Source organism: Ranitomeya imitator, chromosome 5, assembly GCF_032444005.1.
Source record: "Ranitomeya imitator isolate aRanImi1 chromosome 5, aRanImi1.pri, whole genome shotgun sequence".
Lineage (NCBI taxonomy): Eukaryota > Metazoa > Chordata > Amphibia > Anura > Dendrobatidae > Ranitomeya > Ranitomeya imitator.
The window spans coordinates 494722156-494738945 of NC_091286.1; the positions used below are offsets into that span (position 1 = coordinate 494722156).

General features: G+C 44.6%; 1 protein-coding gene across 2 annotated transcripts in view; it reads right to left on the reverse strand.

Moving 5' to 3' along the window:
- The window catches only part of SMC4 (structural maintenance of chromosomes 4), a 164155-nt gene that overhangs the window by 57045 nt on the left and 90320 nt on the right, over positions 1-16790 (reverse strand). For both annotated transcript variants that reach the window (XM_069727413.1, XM_069727414.1), the window contains 2 exons: positions 8366-8599; positions 7382-7567 (listed from right to left, as the gene is read on the reverse strand). In XM_069727413.1, coding sequence (XP_069583514.1) covers positions 7382-7567; positions 8366-8599 — 420 coding nt within the window. The remainder of the gene's footprint in view (positions 1-7381; positions 7568-8365; positions 8600-16790) is intronic.

Genomic DNA, 16790 nt, shown 5'->3' on the forward strand with positions numbered 1-16790 from the left:
GTTTCCCATGAGTTTACAGTTCAATGTAAACCTATGGGAAACAAAAATCGCTGTACACATGCTGCGGAAAAACTGCACGGAAACGCAGGGGTTTACATTCCGCAGCATGTCACTTCTTTCTGCGGATTCCGCAGCGGTTTTACAACTGCTGCAATAGAAAATCGCAGTTGTAAAACCGCAGTGAAATGCGCAGAAAAACCGCAGTAAATCCGCGATAAATCCACAGCGGTTTAGCACTGCGGATTTATCAAATCCGCAGCGGAAAAATCCGCAGAGGAACAGAATACGTGTGCACATACCGAAACCCTACCCCTAACCCTACCCCTAACCCTACCCCTAACCCTAGCCCTAACCCTAACCCTACCCCTAACCCTACCCCTAACCCTAACCCTACCCCTAACCCTACCCCTAACCCTAGCCCTAACCCTAACCCTATTCTAACTTTAGTGTAAAAAAAAAAAAAAATTCTTTATTTTTTTTATTGTCCCTACCTATGGGGGTGACAAAGGGGGGGGGGGGGGGGGGGTCATTTACTATTTTTTTTTTTATTTTGATCACTGAGATAGGTTATATCTCAGTGATCAAAACTCACTTTGGAACGAATCTGCCGGCCGGCAGATTCGGCGGGCGCACTGCACATGCGCCCGCCATTTTGGAAAATGGCGGCGCCCAGGGAAGAAGACGGACGGATCCCGGGTGGTAAGTATAAGGGGGGGGAGATCAGGGCACGGGGGGAGCGTCGGAGCACGGGGGGGGGGTGGATCGGAGCACGGGGGGGGGGGGGTGGATAGGAACACGGGGGGGTGGATTGGAGCACGGGGTGGGGGATCGCTGTGCAGGGGGGTGGATCGGAGCACGGGGGGGAATCGGAGCACGGGTGGGATCGCTGTGCGGGGGGGGGGGGGTGATCGGAGTGCGGGGGGGTATGATCGGAGCACGGGGGGTGTGATTGGAGCACGGGGGGAGCGGACAGGAGGACGGGGGAGCGGAGCACAGGACGGAGGGGAGCGGACCACAGATCGGGGTGCTGGGGGGGCGATCGGTGGGGTGGGGTGGGTGCACATAAGTGTTTCCAGCCATGGCCGATGATATTGCAGCATCGGCCATGGCTGGATTGTAATGTTTCACCATTTTTTTAGGTGAAATATTACAAATCGCTCTGATTGGCAGTTTCACTTTCAACAGCCAATCAGAGCGATCGTAGCCACGGGGGGGTGAAGCCACCCCCCCCTGGCCTAAACTACCACTCCCCTGTCCCTGCAGGCCGGGTGAAATTGGAGTTAACCCTTTCACCCGATCTGCAGGGACGCGATCTTTCTGTGACACAGCATATGCGTCACAGGTCGGATTGGCACCGACTTTCATGACGCATACGCTGTGTCACAGGTCGGGAAGGGGTTAAAAACGATGTACGTAAGAAATTAATTGACATTCAACAGGGTCGCCTTCAAATTAGAAGTAATATGTCTAGAGCAGAAAAAGATGCTATTGATAGTTTAAGGTCTAATAAACAACTGGTGGTTAAACCCGCCGATAAAGGTGGTGCGGTGGTAGTTATGGATAGGCAATATTATGTTAATGAGATTCGCTCTCAATTAAACGATACTGATACTTACCTTCGGATTAATCATGACCCTACATCTAATATTACCAAGGAAATTCGCCGATTATCCCATCGATTTTGCACATTAGGGGTTATCGATAATAAACTCGGCGAGTTTCTGATTAATCTTTATCCTATCTGCCCCGTTCTCTACACTTTGCCCAAAATCCATAAAAATCTTACATGTCCTCCTGGGAGGCCCATTGTGGCCTCTACTGGTTCTTTGCTTTCTCCTCTTGCGATGGTATTGGAAAAGATTTTATCCCCATTATTATGCCATATTCCCTCCTTCTTGCGAGATACCTCACACTTTTTGTCCGCGATTCGCGGTCTTGATAGAGTACCTGTGGATTGTTATTTGGCAACATTAGATGTCAATAGCTTGTACACTAACATTAATAATAGCAGTGGTATCCAAGCTGTCGAGGTTTTTTTGGATAATAACACCAATTTTGGTCCAGATCTAAAGGAATTCTGTGGTGCATTATTGACCCTTATTCTGACTAAAAATTTCTTTTTATTTGAAGATGAATTTTTTATTCAACTTAATGGCACCGCCATGGGCAGTAACGTTGCGCCCCCATATGCTAACATCTTTATGGCCGATTTTGAATCCAAATTCGTCTATACACATGTACTCTTCCAGCAGTTTTGCCCACTCTGGAAGAGATACATTGACGACATTTTCTTGATATGGTGTGGGGACCTGGACTCACTTTTATCCTTCTACCAGTCTATTAATACGTCTGTTGATAAATTGACCTTTTCAATACAACATGACCAAAAATCTATTTCCTTTTTGGACACCTTGGTCACCATTCATGATGATCGGTCTTTATCTACCGACCTTTTTGTAAAATCCACGGACAAAAACAGCTTACTTCTTTTCACTAGCTGCCACCCTCGTCACATCAAGCGATCTCTCCCAAGATCACAATATAGCAGGATCAATAGGATCGTGTCAGATCCTTCTTTACGAGCAGTGAGATTGAATGAGATGGCATCGAAGTTCCGGAATCGTGGATATCCTGATTCATTTTTAGATTTTCCATTGGACAATTCACCTTTAACTACACCCCAACCACGAGTTAACAGGATGGCTTTTGTTAACACCTATCACCCTTTTATGCCCATGTTTCATGGCTTAATCCGTAAACACTGGTCTCTTCTAGGCTTATCTTATCCAGGTATTCCTGAGTTCCAGGTAGCCCCACTTATGTGCCATAAAAAACCTCCCAATTTACGTAACCTTTTGGTCTCAGCCGACATTGGGAGTTCTAAACTTGTCACAAGACAAACATTTTTAGCTACAGCACGAAAGGGCACATTTCCATGCTTGCATTGTCTTCAATGTTCTAACATTACGAGGGGCGATACGTTTACTCACCCTAGATCGGGCAAGAGGTTTCCGATTCGCGGCTTCTTTAGCTGCGATTCTACCTATGTTATTTATCTCATTAAATGTCCGTGCGGTCTCGGATATGTTGGTGAGACTTCCCAACATATCCGAGACCGCATCTCACAACACAAGTCAACTATCCGGTGCAAAAAACTGCTCTTACCAATACCTGCCCATTTCATTTCACAGAACCACAGCATTGCACAGCTCCGATACCAAATTATTGATAGTATTCCCATAGCCAGGAGAGGCGGTAATAGAATCCTTAAACTCAAACAGAGGGAGGCTTATTGGATTCATAAACTCCAGACATTGGAACCATATGGCCTTAATAGAGAGTATGAGACCTTCTATTAATAGCATATTAGTTTGTAGTATGTAGTAGGTCTGTGAGATTCAACACGGGATCTCTTGTTTTTTCATCTTGTTTTTTCCATTTTTCTTTCTATATAGTGATATGTATATATATATTTTTATATATATATATATATATATATATATATATATATATATATATATATATATATATATATATATATATATATATATATATGTTCTTTCTTATTGCTATGTACTGTGGTTTATCACATGTCCTTTATATTATTGCATTGTATAATACTGGTAGTGAGTACATTACTCTAATATTTGCTTTTTTTTCTCTAGATTTAATCCAGTGGTCCATCACCCTTTGGTGCTATATCACTCTCTACAGGTTTGTGGTGCTATACTGAATGCCTTTCATATTGATCTTATCTTACTTTTCCTTTTGGGCTCTACCTTAGTTGTGCTGGTGACTCTATTCTAGCTCTATTTAGTGCCTGTTTATTTGATTACTATTCTGTTTCTTTATATGCTTCTTTAGATGTTTCTTCAGTTTTCCTTCCTTGCTATGTCTGGCCCTCTTAGTTCTATTTAGTTGCGCACGCGCTCATTATCTTTTTTCTTTCCCCTTTTCTTTCTTTTCCTCCCCTTTTGGTTTACCGGCGCCTGCGTTTGTATATATTTTCCTATCCGTTGCCCCACTTCCGTCCATCAGTTTCTTCTGCGCCTGCGTTCTCACTTTGTTGATATCGGCGCCATCTTCTTCCGGTTTTCGAGTGTCACCGCTGCCCCATTTCCGTCGGCTGCATTCTTCTGCGCATGCGGCCGTGTGGTTGTTAGCGTCGCCGCTTGGTTCTTCTAGTTCCGGGTCAGAGGTTAGTTTATACTTAAATAGAGCGCCGCTTCCCCTCTTCTCTACCTTACCTCCTCAGTGGCAGCGCATAGCGTCCTTTTTCCTGTGTACCTCACTCCATATGGTATGTATATGTGGCCCCTTGGTTTTCTTCCTTGTACTTTACTCCTGGCGTTTGGTTCATGGCTCCTTTTTGTTTATTGTATCTCTTATAGCTTTGACCTTTACCATCATACAGGTAATTTCCTTTTCTCTACCTTCTTGGGTAGATGGGACTCCATTTTCTATGTTATATACTGATGCGATCACTAGGGGTGTTGGATCTTCTGGCATTTTCGTTTTCTTCTTTTTTCTTTTCCCCTTTTTCCCTTGGGATTACTGCAGTGACGTTGTGCTACATTTATAATCCTTCGTGAAGTTTATATACTGTTTTCCCCCTTTTTTTTCCCCTATCCCCCCTTTTTTCTTTCTTTTTATTTAGGACGTGTTCTTATTCCACGGTTACATAGGACCTATGTGACTGAAATGTTTATTCGGCTATGGATTCCTTTTCTGTTATGTGTGCACAACCTGTCTTTATTTTTTATGTTTATGGATGTGTATATATATACATATGCAATTATGTGTACTCATTTTGGTTTATTATTTTGTAGATAAATGCCTTGATAAAGGCTTTGGCCGAAACGTTGGCGGCATTTTGTATGACTGGTTGTGACTTCAATAAATAAATTGATTTTGTTTGCACTACTTTTGTAGTCCTCGGATTGATCTACGATACCATTTCTATGTGGATACGATCTTTTGATCGCCGTTACTGCATTTTAATGCAATGTTGGCGACCCAAAAAAAAAAAAAAAAAAGTAATTCTGGTGTTCTGACCTTTTTTTCGCTATGCCGTTTACCAATCAAATTAAAACAGGTCGAACGATTTTGAATGTGGTGATACCAAATGTGTGTATTTTTCATTATTTTATTTTGAATGGGATGAATGGGGAGGGGGGGTTGATTTGAAGTTTTTTATTTTTTTAAAAACTATTTGAAAACCTATTTTGTTTACTTTTCACTTGCTTCATGGGAGACTAGAAGTTGCGATAATCCGATCGCCTCTGCTACATACAGGCAATGATCAGATCGCCTGTGGGTAGCAGAAATGCTCACTTGCGATGAGCGCCGACCCCGGGTTGTTATGCCAACCCATCGGCGACCCGGGCTTCCAGTGCGATCACATTAAACGCCGCTGTCAGTTTGCGGCATTTAACGGGTTAACAGCTGCAGGTGGATTACGATTACACCCGCAGCTGTTAGGGGCACATCTTAGCTGTCCAAAACAGCTGACGTGCCAGGGAAGATGTGAGCTCAGCGCCAGAGCCCACATCAAAGGGGACACAAAATGCGCTGTACATGGTTAAGCAGGTAAGTTTTTGACGTATTGTCCTGGAAAGATAATAGAAGTGCACTGAGCATCTCATCTTTACGATTAATGAAGGCAGGAACAATGCATACTTTTTTTTCCTTTTCATCTCCCCCTATTGCTAATCTGAATAAATTGGCTATTCAATATTACTAGTTGAGGGTATGTAAATACATACTAACACTGTCCAATCAGTGCTCAGTGTAGGGACACACCCATTAGACATGGGGATGGTAACACCCAGCTGTTAATTTATTCATAAGTGTCTAGCAGGAATAATAGGGAAATTACAACAGTGTTCTAAGAAAAGATACTCAAATTATTTCATGCGAATACATGTATCCACTAAAACATTCAAATTATAAAAGCCGACAGAGCCTCTTTAACCCCTTCATGACCGTGGGATTTTTCGTTTTTCCGTGTTCGTTTTTCACTCCCCTCCTTCCCAGAGCCATAATTTTTTTATTTTTCCGTCAATTTGGCCATGTGAGGGCTTGTTTTTTGCGGGACGAGTTGTACTTTTGAACGACCTCATTGGTTTTACCATGTCGTGTACTAGAAAACGGGAAAAAAATTTCTAGTGCGGTGAAATTGCAAAAAAAGTGCAATCCCACGTTTTTTGCTTGGCTTTTTTGCTAGGTTCACTAAATGCTAAAACTGACCTGCCATTATGATTCTCCAGGTCATTACGAGTTCATAGACACCTAACATGACTAGGTTATTTTTTACCTAAGTGGTGAAAAAAAATTCCAAACTTTGCTAAAAAAAATAAAAAAAAAAAAATAAAAAAAATTGCGCCATTTTCCGATACTCGTAGCGTCTCCATTTTTCATGATCTGGGGTCGGTTGAGGGCTTATTTTTTGCGTGCCTAGCTGGCTTTTTTAATGATTCCAATTCGGTGCAGATACATGCTTTTGATCGCCCATTATTGCATTTTAATGTAATGTAATGTCGCGGCGACCAAAAAAAAAAAACATAATTCTGGCGTTTCGATTTTTTTCTCGTTACATTGTTTAGCAATCAGGTTAATGCTTTTTTCTATTGATAGATCAGGCGATTCTGAACGTGGCGATACCAAATATGTGTAGATTTCATTTTTTTTAATGGATTTATTTTGATTGGGGCGAAAGAGGGTGATGTAAACTTTTATATTTTTTTTTATTTTTTTCACTTTTTTTTTTAACTTTTGCCATGCTTCAATAGCCTCCATGAGAGGCTAGAAGCAGGCACAGCACGATCGCCTCTGTTACATAGCAGCGATCTGCTGTTCGCTGCTATGTAGTAGAAAATCAGGTGTGCTGTGAGCGCCGACCACAGGGTGGCGCTCACAGCTACTGGCGATCAGTAACCATAGAGGTCTCAAGGACCTCTATGGTTACAATGGAGAAGCATCGCCAACCCCCGATCATGTGACGGGGGTCGGCGATGACGTCATTTCCGGTCGCCCGGCCGGATGCGGTAGTTAAATGCCGATGTCTGCGTTTGACAGCGGCATTTAACTAGTTAATAGCGGCGGGTGAATTGCGATTTCACCCGCCGCTATTGCGGGCACATGTCAGCTGTTCAAAACAGCTGACATGTCCCGGCTTTGATGCGGGCTCACCACGGAGCCCTGCATCAAAGCAGGGGAGCTGACATCGGACGTACTATACCGTCCGATGTCAGTAAGGGGTTAAATTGTGTATGTGAGCACTTGCTACAGGGAACAGACCTACAGTGCATCTAGATTAGCAAGGAAATAATTTAAAGGGCTCATAGTGACACCACAAGCAATAGTAACTATAGAAACATACCAATCTCCCATAGATGCCTGGGATTTTTCCCATTTTTTTCTGCTGAATCAGAGCATCAAGGACTTTTCCTCTACTGCGATTTGCAGACAAAGAACTTCTTGCTTCTTCGACTTTTTGACGTATGACTTTGACTTCATTCTTTACAGCCAATTCTTCTTGTACAAGTGATTCAAGCTCACTCTCTTTCTGTAATTATACATTTAAGAAGAATAAATATTCAGGTCAGAATACAAATTCAGATCCTAATCATGTTAAAGAAAAATTAATGACATTTTCTAAGTAAAAAAATTACACTGTCACTATGTGCCCATGTACAGGAATGTATGCAGAATTTTCCTGAGCAAATCCGGACTCCTTTCGTAGGAAATCCGCTCGTGTTTTTATCGCGTTTTTTTCCCCCGGAGGTTCTCAATGCAATAATTCAGTGGCAAATCCGCAGATTTTCCGCAAAACTAATGAATATGCTGCATTTGTTTGCGGGAAAAAAAAGCAGCATGGGCACAAAAATTGCGGAATGCATTAAAATGATAGGATGCTTAACGTTTTAAGCGTTTTTGCAGCGGAAAACCACAGAAAAAAGTGGAAAAAACTCAAAAAGTCCTGAACGTGTGCACATAGCCTAATAGATACTTAAAAGGGGTTGTCAGGTCCAAACCGATAAGTCTGCAGTCACGCTATGTGACTGCAAACTTATGAATCCCCCCAGTGCAGTCACTGGTTTCTGACCCGGGAATGAGGGATATGTAGGAGTTATACACAACAAAGGACGTGGCCTTGCTCCATACGCTTGCATTGAGCAGAGGGTGCGCCCTCGCTTGATACAAGTGTATGGAGATTGAGGCCGTGCCCACTGGCTGGGGGTTTGTATAACCCATACATACCTTTTGGTCCCAGGTCTGAAACCGACGAATCAATTTCGACCAAACAACCCCTTTAAAAATTATTGGAACTTTCCAACAGGTTTGTAGTTGCTTACAAACATACCTTTCCAAGTTCTTCCTCTGATTTTGGAAGCCTTATGTCCAAATCTTTGATTGCAGTTTTTCTTTCTTTCAGTGTGGATGAAGCAATGTTTAATGCTTCCCTAGCCTTGTTAAGCTGGGACAATGCTGTATTATGATGGCTCAAATAAATGTCTAGCTCAGACTGCGCAACATCCATCTTTGAACGGGTTTCGTTCACACTCTTGTTCAGCTCCATCAGTTCTCTCTCTTTTACCTACATGGCAACAATGTGGATTAAAACAAACAATAAAACAGTGGTCATTTGAGAAGTAGCCATTAAGAGAAAAAATTAAAACACATATCACAACCACTGCTGAGACTCCTAAGTATAAGGGTACCGTCACATTTAGCGACTTTAGAACGATTGGGGGGGGGGGGGGGGGGGGGGAGAGATAATGCGTGAGAAGTACACAAATAGCATCATCAGTACCAGCACTAAAAATAGTAATTAGTGCAGGATACCATCAATTTCCTTATGAAGAAAAAATAATCTATAGGAGCTTCACAGATGTCTATATTGTACAATTGCTAGTGTCTAAAAAAGGTGGAAGGGAATGACCATGTTGCCGCCTTACATATCTGGTCGATTGATACTCCCGATCTTTCCGCCCAGGATGATGCCATGGCCTGGGTGGAATGCGGACTCAGATTCCGCAGAGCCGGACCCCACCTGTTGTATAAGCCAGAGAGATAGCCTCCCTAATCTATTTGGCTAGCGTGCCTTTTGATACGCTAAGCCCTTTCCTAGGACCTTTGATGGATAAAAATAATGCATTATCCTTTTTCCAAGCATTAGTAGTTGAGATATATTCTAGAAGGCATCTTCTAACGTCTAATGTATGGAGCTTCTCTTCCTTAGGGTTAGAAAGATTAGGGAGAAAGGATGGCAGGACTATCTCCTGGGACCTGTGGAAGTGTGATGCTACTTTGGGCAAGTAGGCTGGGTCCGGCTTTAGGACTACTATGTCCTGTAAGAACTCTGTATAAGGTGGAAGTCTGGAAAGAGCCTGGATATCTTCTACTCTACTAGCAGATGTTATTGCTACCAAGAAAGCAGGTTTAAGGCATAGCATTTTAATTGAAGCTGACTGCAGGGGTTCATATGGGGCCTCTGTCATAGCCGATAGGACTAGGTTGAGATCCCATGACATGCTCTTATTTTTGTGTATGGGTCTAGCGCTACCAGCAGATTTAAAACAAAAAAAAAACAAAAAACTAGAAATCCAATAGTTACTGGAAATATTACAAGAGAACAAGGCACCAAGGGCTGAAACCTGCACTTTTAGTTTACTCGTGGAAAGATTTCCAAACCCTTCTGAAGAAATTCTAGAATCTGTCGTATCGGAACCCCCTCCTCGATATCAACTCTCGAGGAGGTCAGGAACCGCCTCCAGGTTCTAGCGTAGATTTTTGTTGTAATCTGTTTTCTACTCTTCAGAAGGGTATCAACTAAATTTGAGGAGAAGCCTCTATCATTCAACAATCACCTCTCAAACTCCATGCCGTCAAATGAAGTCCCATCACTTGTGGATGGTTGATCGGCCCCTGGCAGAGCAGATCCGGAAGGTCTGGAAGTACCCAGGGGTCGCATATTGACAGTCCTGAGCCACGCAAACCAGGTCCTCCTGGGCCAAAAAGTATGACTCTTGCTCGGTCTTCACTGATTTTTCTCACTACCAGAGGTAACAGGGTTAATGGTTGGAACATGTAACCCAAGGAGAAGTCCCATTTTATCAAGAAGGCGTCCACTACCAGAGGAGTCTCCCTGGGATTGAGGGAACATAATTGTCTCACTTTTCTGTTTTTTCTAGTGGCAAAGAGGTCCACCTCTGGTTGACCCCATTCACAGACAATCTGATTGAAGATGTCCATGTTTAAAGACCACTCTCCTTGTCAGATTATTGCGGCTTAGAAAGTCTGCTTTAACGTTTTCCTTTCCTCTGATATGAAGCGCTGTTAAAAGATTGAAAATGTCTCTTGGCTGTTTGAAATAGGCGATCTGCTACTTGCATCAGAGCCTCGGAACGTGTTCCACCTTGGTGATTGATATAGGCCACCGCAACCTGGTTGTCCGAAAGGATGACATGGTGACCCTGTAGATATACGAGGAGTTTTTTAACCGATAATTCAATTGCCAACAACTCTCTCTGGTTGGATAAGTCATAGCCCCCTGAGGGGCTAGCGTCCATGGTTATTACACGAGTTATGTGTGTTACCCAGGGAACTCCCGAGGATAAGTTGTCCTTGCTCAGCCACCACCTAAGAGACGTACGGGTTAACGGGCTCAACGATATCAGACCCTGCAAGGAACCCCCCAAGGCTCTATCGTTAACGTGGACAGCTCTTTGTAAAGGTCTAGTGTGAAACTGACCCCACCTGACAGCTGGGGTACATGACGTCAGGGACCATAACAGGGACATGGCTTGTCTGAGGGTGATGGAGAGTATCGATTGCCCTTAATGTTTGTTGTTGATTGTGTTAACTTGTCTGGTGGTAGATGACACTGCTGGGCTTCAGAATCTAACAGACCTAGAAACTTCTGAATTTTTAAGGGCTGTAACCGGGATTTTTCGTAATTTATAATCCAGGCTAAGTGCTCAAGCCTGGCCCTAACTCTTTCTACCTGTGATAGGCAATGATCTGCTGAATTCCCCACTATGAGGAAGTCATCTAAATAGGGAACAATAAGAATATTTGACTCTCGTAAATGAGCAATGAACTCGGCAATTATTTTCGTGAATACCCTAGGGGCAGCTGACAGACCGAAGGGAAGTGCCCTAAACTGAAAATGGCGAACTACCCCTCCCATAGAAACCGGTAGGTACATAATACGTGTCTTAAATATATGACTGCCATGAAACAGTTTTCAAACATCTTTATTGTTGAACTGATTGATTACATCTTAAAGGTTCGCTTGACCAGAAACTCATTAAGGGACCTAAGATTAATAATGGTTCGAAATGACCTATCTGGTTTCTGAATTAGTAACAGAGGAGAGTAGAACCCTCTACCTCTCTCAGATTCCAGAGCCTCTATCAGGACATTCTTAAGGCACAAACTCAAAACTTCTGCTTCCAATGCAGTCTGTTGAAGGGGAGAAGAGCGCAGGGGAGTTAATTTAAAATTATCTCGTGGTGTTTAACTAAACTCAAGCCTGAGTCCATCAGTTGTTATGCTGCGCACCCAGTTACTATTTGTGATTCTTAACCATGCTGGAAGGAAGGCAAACAATCTCCCCCCACAGGGATTGCTAGTCATTGGTCAGGTTTCTTACGCTCTTCTGAGGAACGTTGGAACATAAAGTCCGTACCTTTCCTCCGTTTATCTTCCCATCTAAACCGGTCTCTAGTGGGTGATAATGAGCGTTTTCTTCCCTGACCAAACCTCTTCCTGTTGAAGGGACGACGTTAGGATATGGATGATAAATTAGGGAATTTTTTCTTATACCCTGCTTTCTCCAGCAACTCATCCAGGGCTGGACCGAACAGATACCGTGTTTCCCCGAAAGTAAGACAGTGTCTTACATTCTTTTACCACTCAAAAGTCCCACTACGTCTTACTTTCGGGGTATGTCTTACATTGGAAAAAAAAACGCTGCGTTTTTTTTTCCAACGTACAGTTTACTACCGTACTAGTGTTGAGCGATACCGTCCGATACTTGAAAGTATCGGTATCAGATAGTATCGGCCGATACCCGAAAAATATCGGATATCGCCGATACCAATACAAGTCAATGGGACACAAGTATCGGAAGGTATCCCTGGATGGTTCCCAGGATCTGAAGGAGAGGAAACTCTCCTTCAGGCCCTGCGATCCATATTTAAGTGTAAAATAAAGAATTAAAATAAAAAATATCGCTTTACTTACCCTCTGACGCGCCCTGGTACTAACCGGGAACCTTCCTTCCTTTGAATCAGCGCTTCCAGGACCTGCGGTGACGTCGCAGCTTGTGATTAATCGCGCGACCGCCCATGTGACCGCTCGCACGACCAATCAGAAGCCGCGACGTCACCGCAGGTCCTGGAAGCGCTGATTCGAAGGAAGGAAGGTTCCCGGTTAGTACCAGGGCGCGTCAGAGGGTAAGTATAGCGATATTTTTTATTTTAATTCTTTATTTTACACTTAAATATGGATCGCAGGGCCTGAAGGAGAGTTACCTCTCCTTCAGACCCTGGGAACCATCGAGTTTCGGCCGACCCTACTCAGCACTACGGTATTTACTACGTCTTACTTTCGGGGGTACGTCTTACATTAGCCGACCCCGCTAAAACCCCCACTACGTCTTACTTTCGGGGGTGTCTTACTATCGGGGAAACACGGTACTCTCCTTTGAATGGAATAGCACAGAGTTTTGACCTTGCTTGGATGTCGCCCGACCAGCATTTCAACCACAGGGCTCTACAGGCCGTGTTAGAAAGTCCTGCTGATGTGGCCGCCATTCTATCAGAGTCAACTGAAGCATCCGATATGAAAGCAGCGGCCTCTTGAATCACTGGTAGGGCACTCAGAATTTTAGCTCTAGAAGCTCCTCCTTTTAACTGGGACTCCATTTGGTCCAGCCAGACCATCATGGATCTGGCCGTACAAGTTGATGCTACCGCTGGTCTTGGGGAACCGGACACCATCTCCCACGTTCCCATCTGCCTTCCTATCAAGGGAATCTAGGGACCCCATATCCTCAAAAGGTAGAGAGGCCTTTTTTGATGCCTTGGAAACTGCAGCATCTAATATAGGGGCCTTGTCCCAGGTGTTAACTGCCGGGTCGTCGAAGGGGCATCTGCGTTTAAGAGCCAGTGGTAAAGAACTCTTCTTTTCAGGCTTTTTCCATTCCCAGAAAATTAGCTCCTGAATCTTCATTTAATAGGAAGGACCTTTGCATCCTTTGATCCAGCCCACTGAACATGATCTCCTGTTTTGATAGCTGCAGTCTGGACTCCGCTATGCCCATCGTACCCCTGCCCATTTTTACCAGCCTATCTACCCAATCCAGGGGCAGACAAACAGGCAGAGTCTTCCTCAGACGAAGAGGGGGCCGAGTCATAGGAGCACTCATCCTTTTCCTCTTCCCCCGAAGAATCAGAGTCCAAAGGGGTCTTGTATTTTGAGCTTCCTGCTTGAGACAGGGACCTCAGGGATTCCCTTACTTCCGCTCTGACCATCTCTTTCAGGTTTGCCGCAACATTGAGAGATTCTTCTGCTACCTGAGAGGGGACAGTAAAGGCAATATAGTCTATCTAAACCTAATGCCCCTCCACCCCTTCCATTCCCTGAGACCTCACCGTCTGCTGGATACAGGGGTGCATAATTTTTTGGGGCATGAATCTGGTAAGGGGACTCCACAGGCGCATTCCTTGTGCTTTGCCTTACCCATGCACTTCTTCCCCTAAAACAAAAAATATAAGGGGGAACCACGTCACTGAGTGAACATTCATATAGATCACTTACTAGTGCCTGCAGTGAAAAGCTACTGGAATATGAGGGTGATTTTTCACAGTCGATGCTCCAGATCCCTGCCTGGAGCTCTTACGATTGGACAGGTCAATCCTTCTGTCACGCTCCTTCTCTTTAGGCTTCTGTCGTACCTCCTCCAGCAGCAAAGGCTGCTGCTCACGATCACTCTCCATCATGAAGCGACAATGAGGCCAGAAGCATGGGTCCGAACCTGGAGCCTGCTTAAATCCCCTCCTCCGGTCAGATTTGCCATGAGCTCTCCCCTGATTTGGTCTCTGCCCCCACAGGTGCAGCAGACTGGTCAGAGGGCCCTGCGTATGTCCGGCGTCCAATTCCGGTGGCGAAGCCATCTTGGAATTGCAGCGCATGCGCAGCAACTCCGGCTTGGAAGCGCTCGCCGGCCCCGCCTCTGACATCACCGCGGCCTATCAACGCTTCCTGCCTGCGTTCAGAGCAGAGCGGGGCAGCGCCCACTATCATGCCCTGGCTCCACTCAGCCCTTTGCACAGTGCACACACCGCCAAAGCAGAAAATCTCAGGGAAATAATCACCTGGTGCTGGCCTCCATGGAGACGGATATCCTCTGGACGCCACTCCCTGCTGTGAACACCACTGCCGTGCAGCCCAGCCAGGACCACCGTGGAGTCTCCAGGACATCAGCACCGGCCGAGGTAGGAGACCCCCCTCACTACCTGATTCGGCAGGCTGGCCTGGGATCCATAGAATTCTTTCGGATACGTGGGAGAGGTGCCGCCCTTTTTGTATCTGTAGGTTTCCTGTTCCTGAAGGGCGGATCCCCTCTCTCCCCTGGTGCTGTCATGAGAGTCCAAATAAATGATGGTACCCCTGAAAATGTGACAAAAGGGATATGTTAGGCTAGTTTCACACTAGCGTTTTGAGGAGCTGCGGACTTCCCTTATGAAGCCCCGCCCTCGGCCGCTAGCTCCGCCTACTTCTGCATGCTGCCGGCATGCGGCCTGCGTAGCCATCTTTAACATTAGGAATGCAGGTCGTGCCGCTGTATGCGGATGCTTCCGCATGTGTCGTTTTGACGATGCGGAGAAGAAGAAAAAATTGCTACAAGCTGCGTTCTACGCTGATCGTCGCATCGTCAAAATGACACATGCGGAAGCATCCACACACAGAGGCACGACCTGGGTACCTAATGTTAAAGATAGGTATGCAGGCCGCATGCCAATGTAGGCGGAGCTAGTGGCTGAGGTGCGGCCGGGGCTTCACGGAGGAAGTCCGCAGCCGTCCGCAACGCTAATGTGAAACAGGCCTTAAATCAAGGTGTGTCCACTTATTAGCATCACAGGTGTCTACAATCTTGGAATCAGTGAGTGGGCCTGTATATAGGGCTACAGATACTCAATGTGCTGTTTGGTGACATGGACCAGAGGAAAGGAAGGTAAAAGTTGTCTCGGGAGATTAGGAAGAAAATTATAGACAAAAAAGTTAAAAGGTAAAAGATATAAGACCATCTCCAAGCAGCTTGATGTTCTGTGACTACAGTTGCACATATTATTCAGAAATTTAAGATCTATGGGACTGTAGCCAGCTTCCGTGGACGTGGCCGCAGGAGGAAAATGGATGATAAATCAAAGAGATGGATACGAATGGTAATAAAAGAGCCCAGAGAACCTTCTAAACAGATTAAAGGTGAACATCAAGCTCAAGGAACATCAGTGTCAGATCGCATCATCCGTCGTATGAGCCAAAGTGGACTTCACGGGAGACTACCAAGGAGGACATCATTGTTGAAAAAAAAAAAAATCATAAAGCCAGACTGGAATTTGCCAAACTACATGTTGACAAGCCACAAAGCTTCTGTGTGATAAGACAAAAATTGAACTTTCTGGCAAGACACATGAGCTCTATGTTCACAGACAGAAAAATTAAGCTTATCAAGAAAAGAACACTGTCACTACTGTGAAACATGGAGGAGGCTCTGTTATGTTCTGGGGCTGCTTTGCTGCATCTGGCACAGGGTGTCTAATATCAGTACACTGAAATCTCAAGACTATCAAGGGATTCTAGAAAGAAATGTGCTGCCCAGTGTCAGAAAGCTTGGTCTCAGTCGGAGGTCATGGGTTTAGCAACAGGATAATGACCCAAAACACACAGCAAACAACACCCAAGAATAGCATGGAGGAAAACATTGGACTATTCTGAAGTGGCCTTCTATGAGCCCTGGCCTAAATCCTATTGAGTATCTTTGAAGGTTGCCTTTTTTCAGACAGCATGTTTCAGCTATTTCCAAACACGAGACAACTGGAGAAGTCTGCTCTTGAGGAGGGGGTCAAAATACTGTATATACTCGAGTATAAGCCGACCCGAGTATAAGCCGAGACCCCTAATTTTGCCACAAAAAACTGGGAAAACTTAATGAATCGTGTAAAATGCAGCAGCAACTGGTAAACGTCAAAAATAAAAATAGATACCAATAAAAGTAAAATTGATTGAGACGTCAGTAGGCCAAGTGTTTTTGAATATCCATATTGAATCAGGAGCCCCATATAATGCTCCATACAGTTCATGATGGGTCCCCTTAGATGCTCCATATTAAAATATGCCCCATATAATGCTGCACAAATGCTGATTATGGTCCTATAAGATGCTGAATAAAGACATTTGCCCCACATAATGCTGCACAAATGCTGATTATGGCCCTATAAGATGCTCCATACAGACATTTGCCCCACATAATGCTGCACAAATGCTGATTATGGCCCTATAAGATGCTCCATACAGACATTTGCCCCACATAATGCTGCACAAATGCTGATTATGGCCCCATAAGATGCTCCATAAGCTGTTGCTTTGATTAAAAAAAAAAAAAAAAAAAAAAAAAAATCACATACTCCCCTCTTGTCGCTCAGGCCCCCGGCACTTGCTATGGTTCACCGACGCGCGCTGCTCCGCACTGATTGCAGTGATTGCCTCAAAAGGTT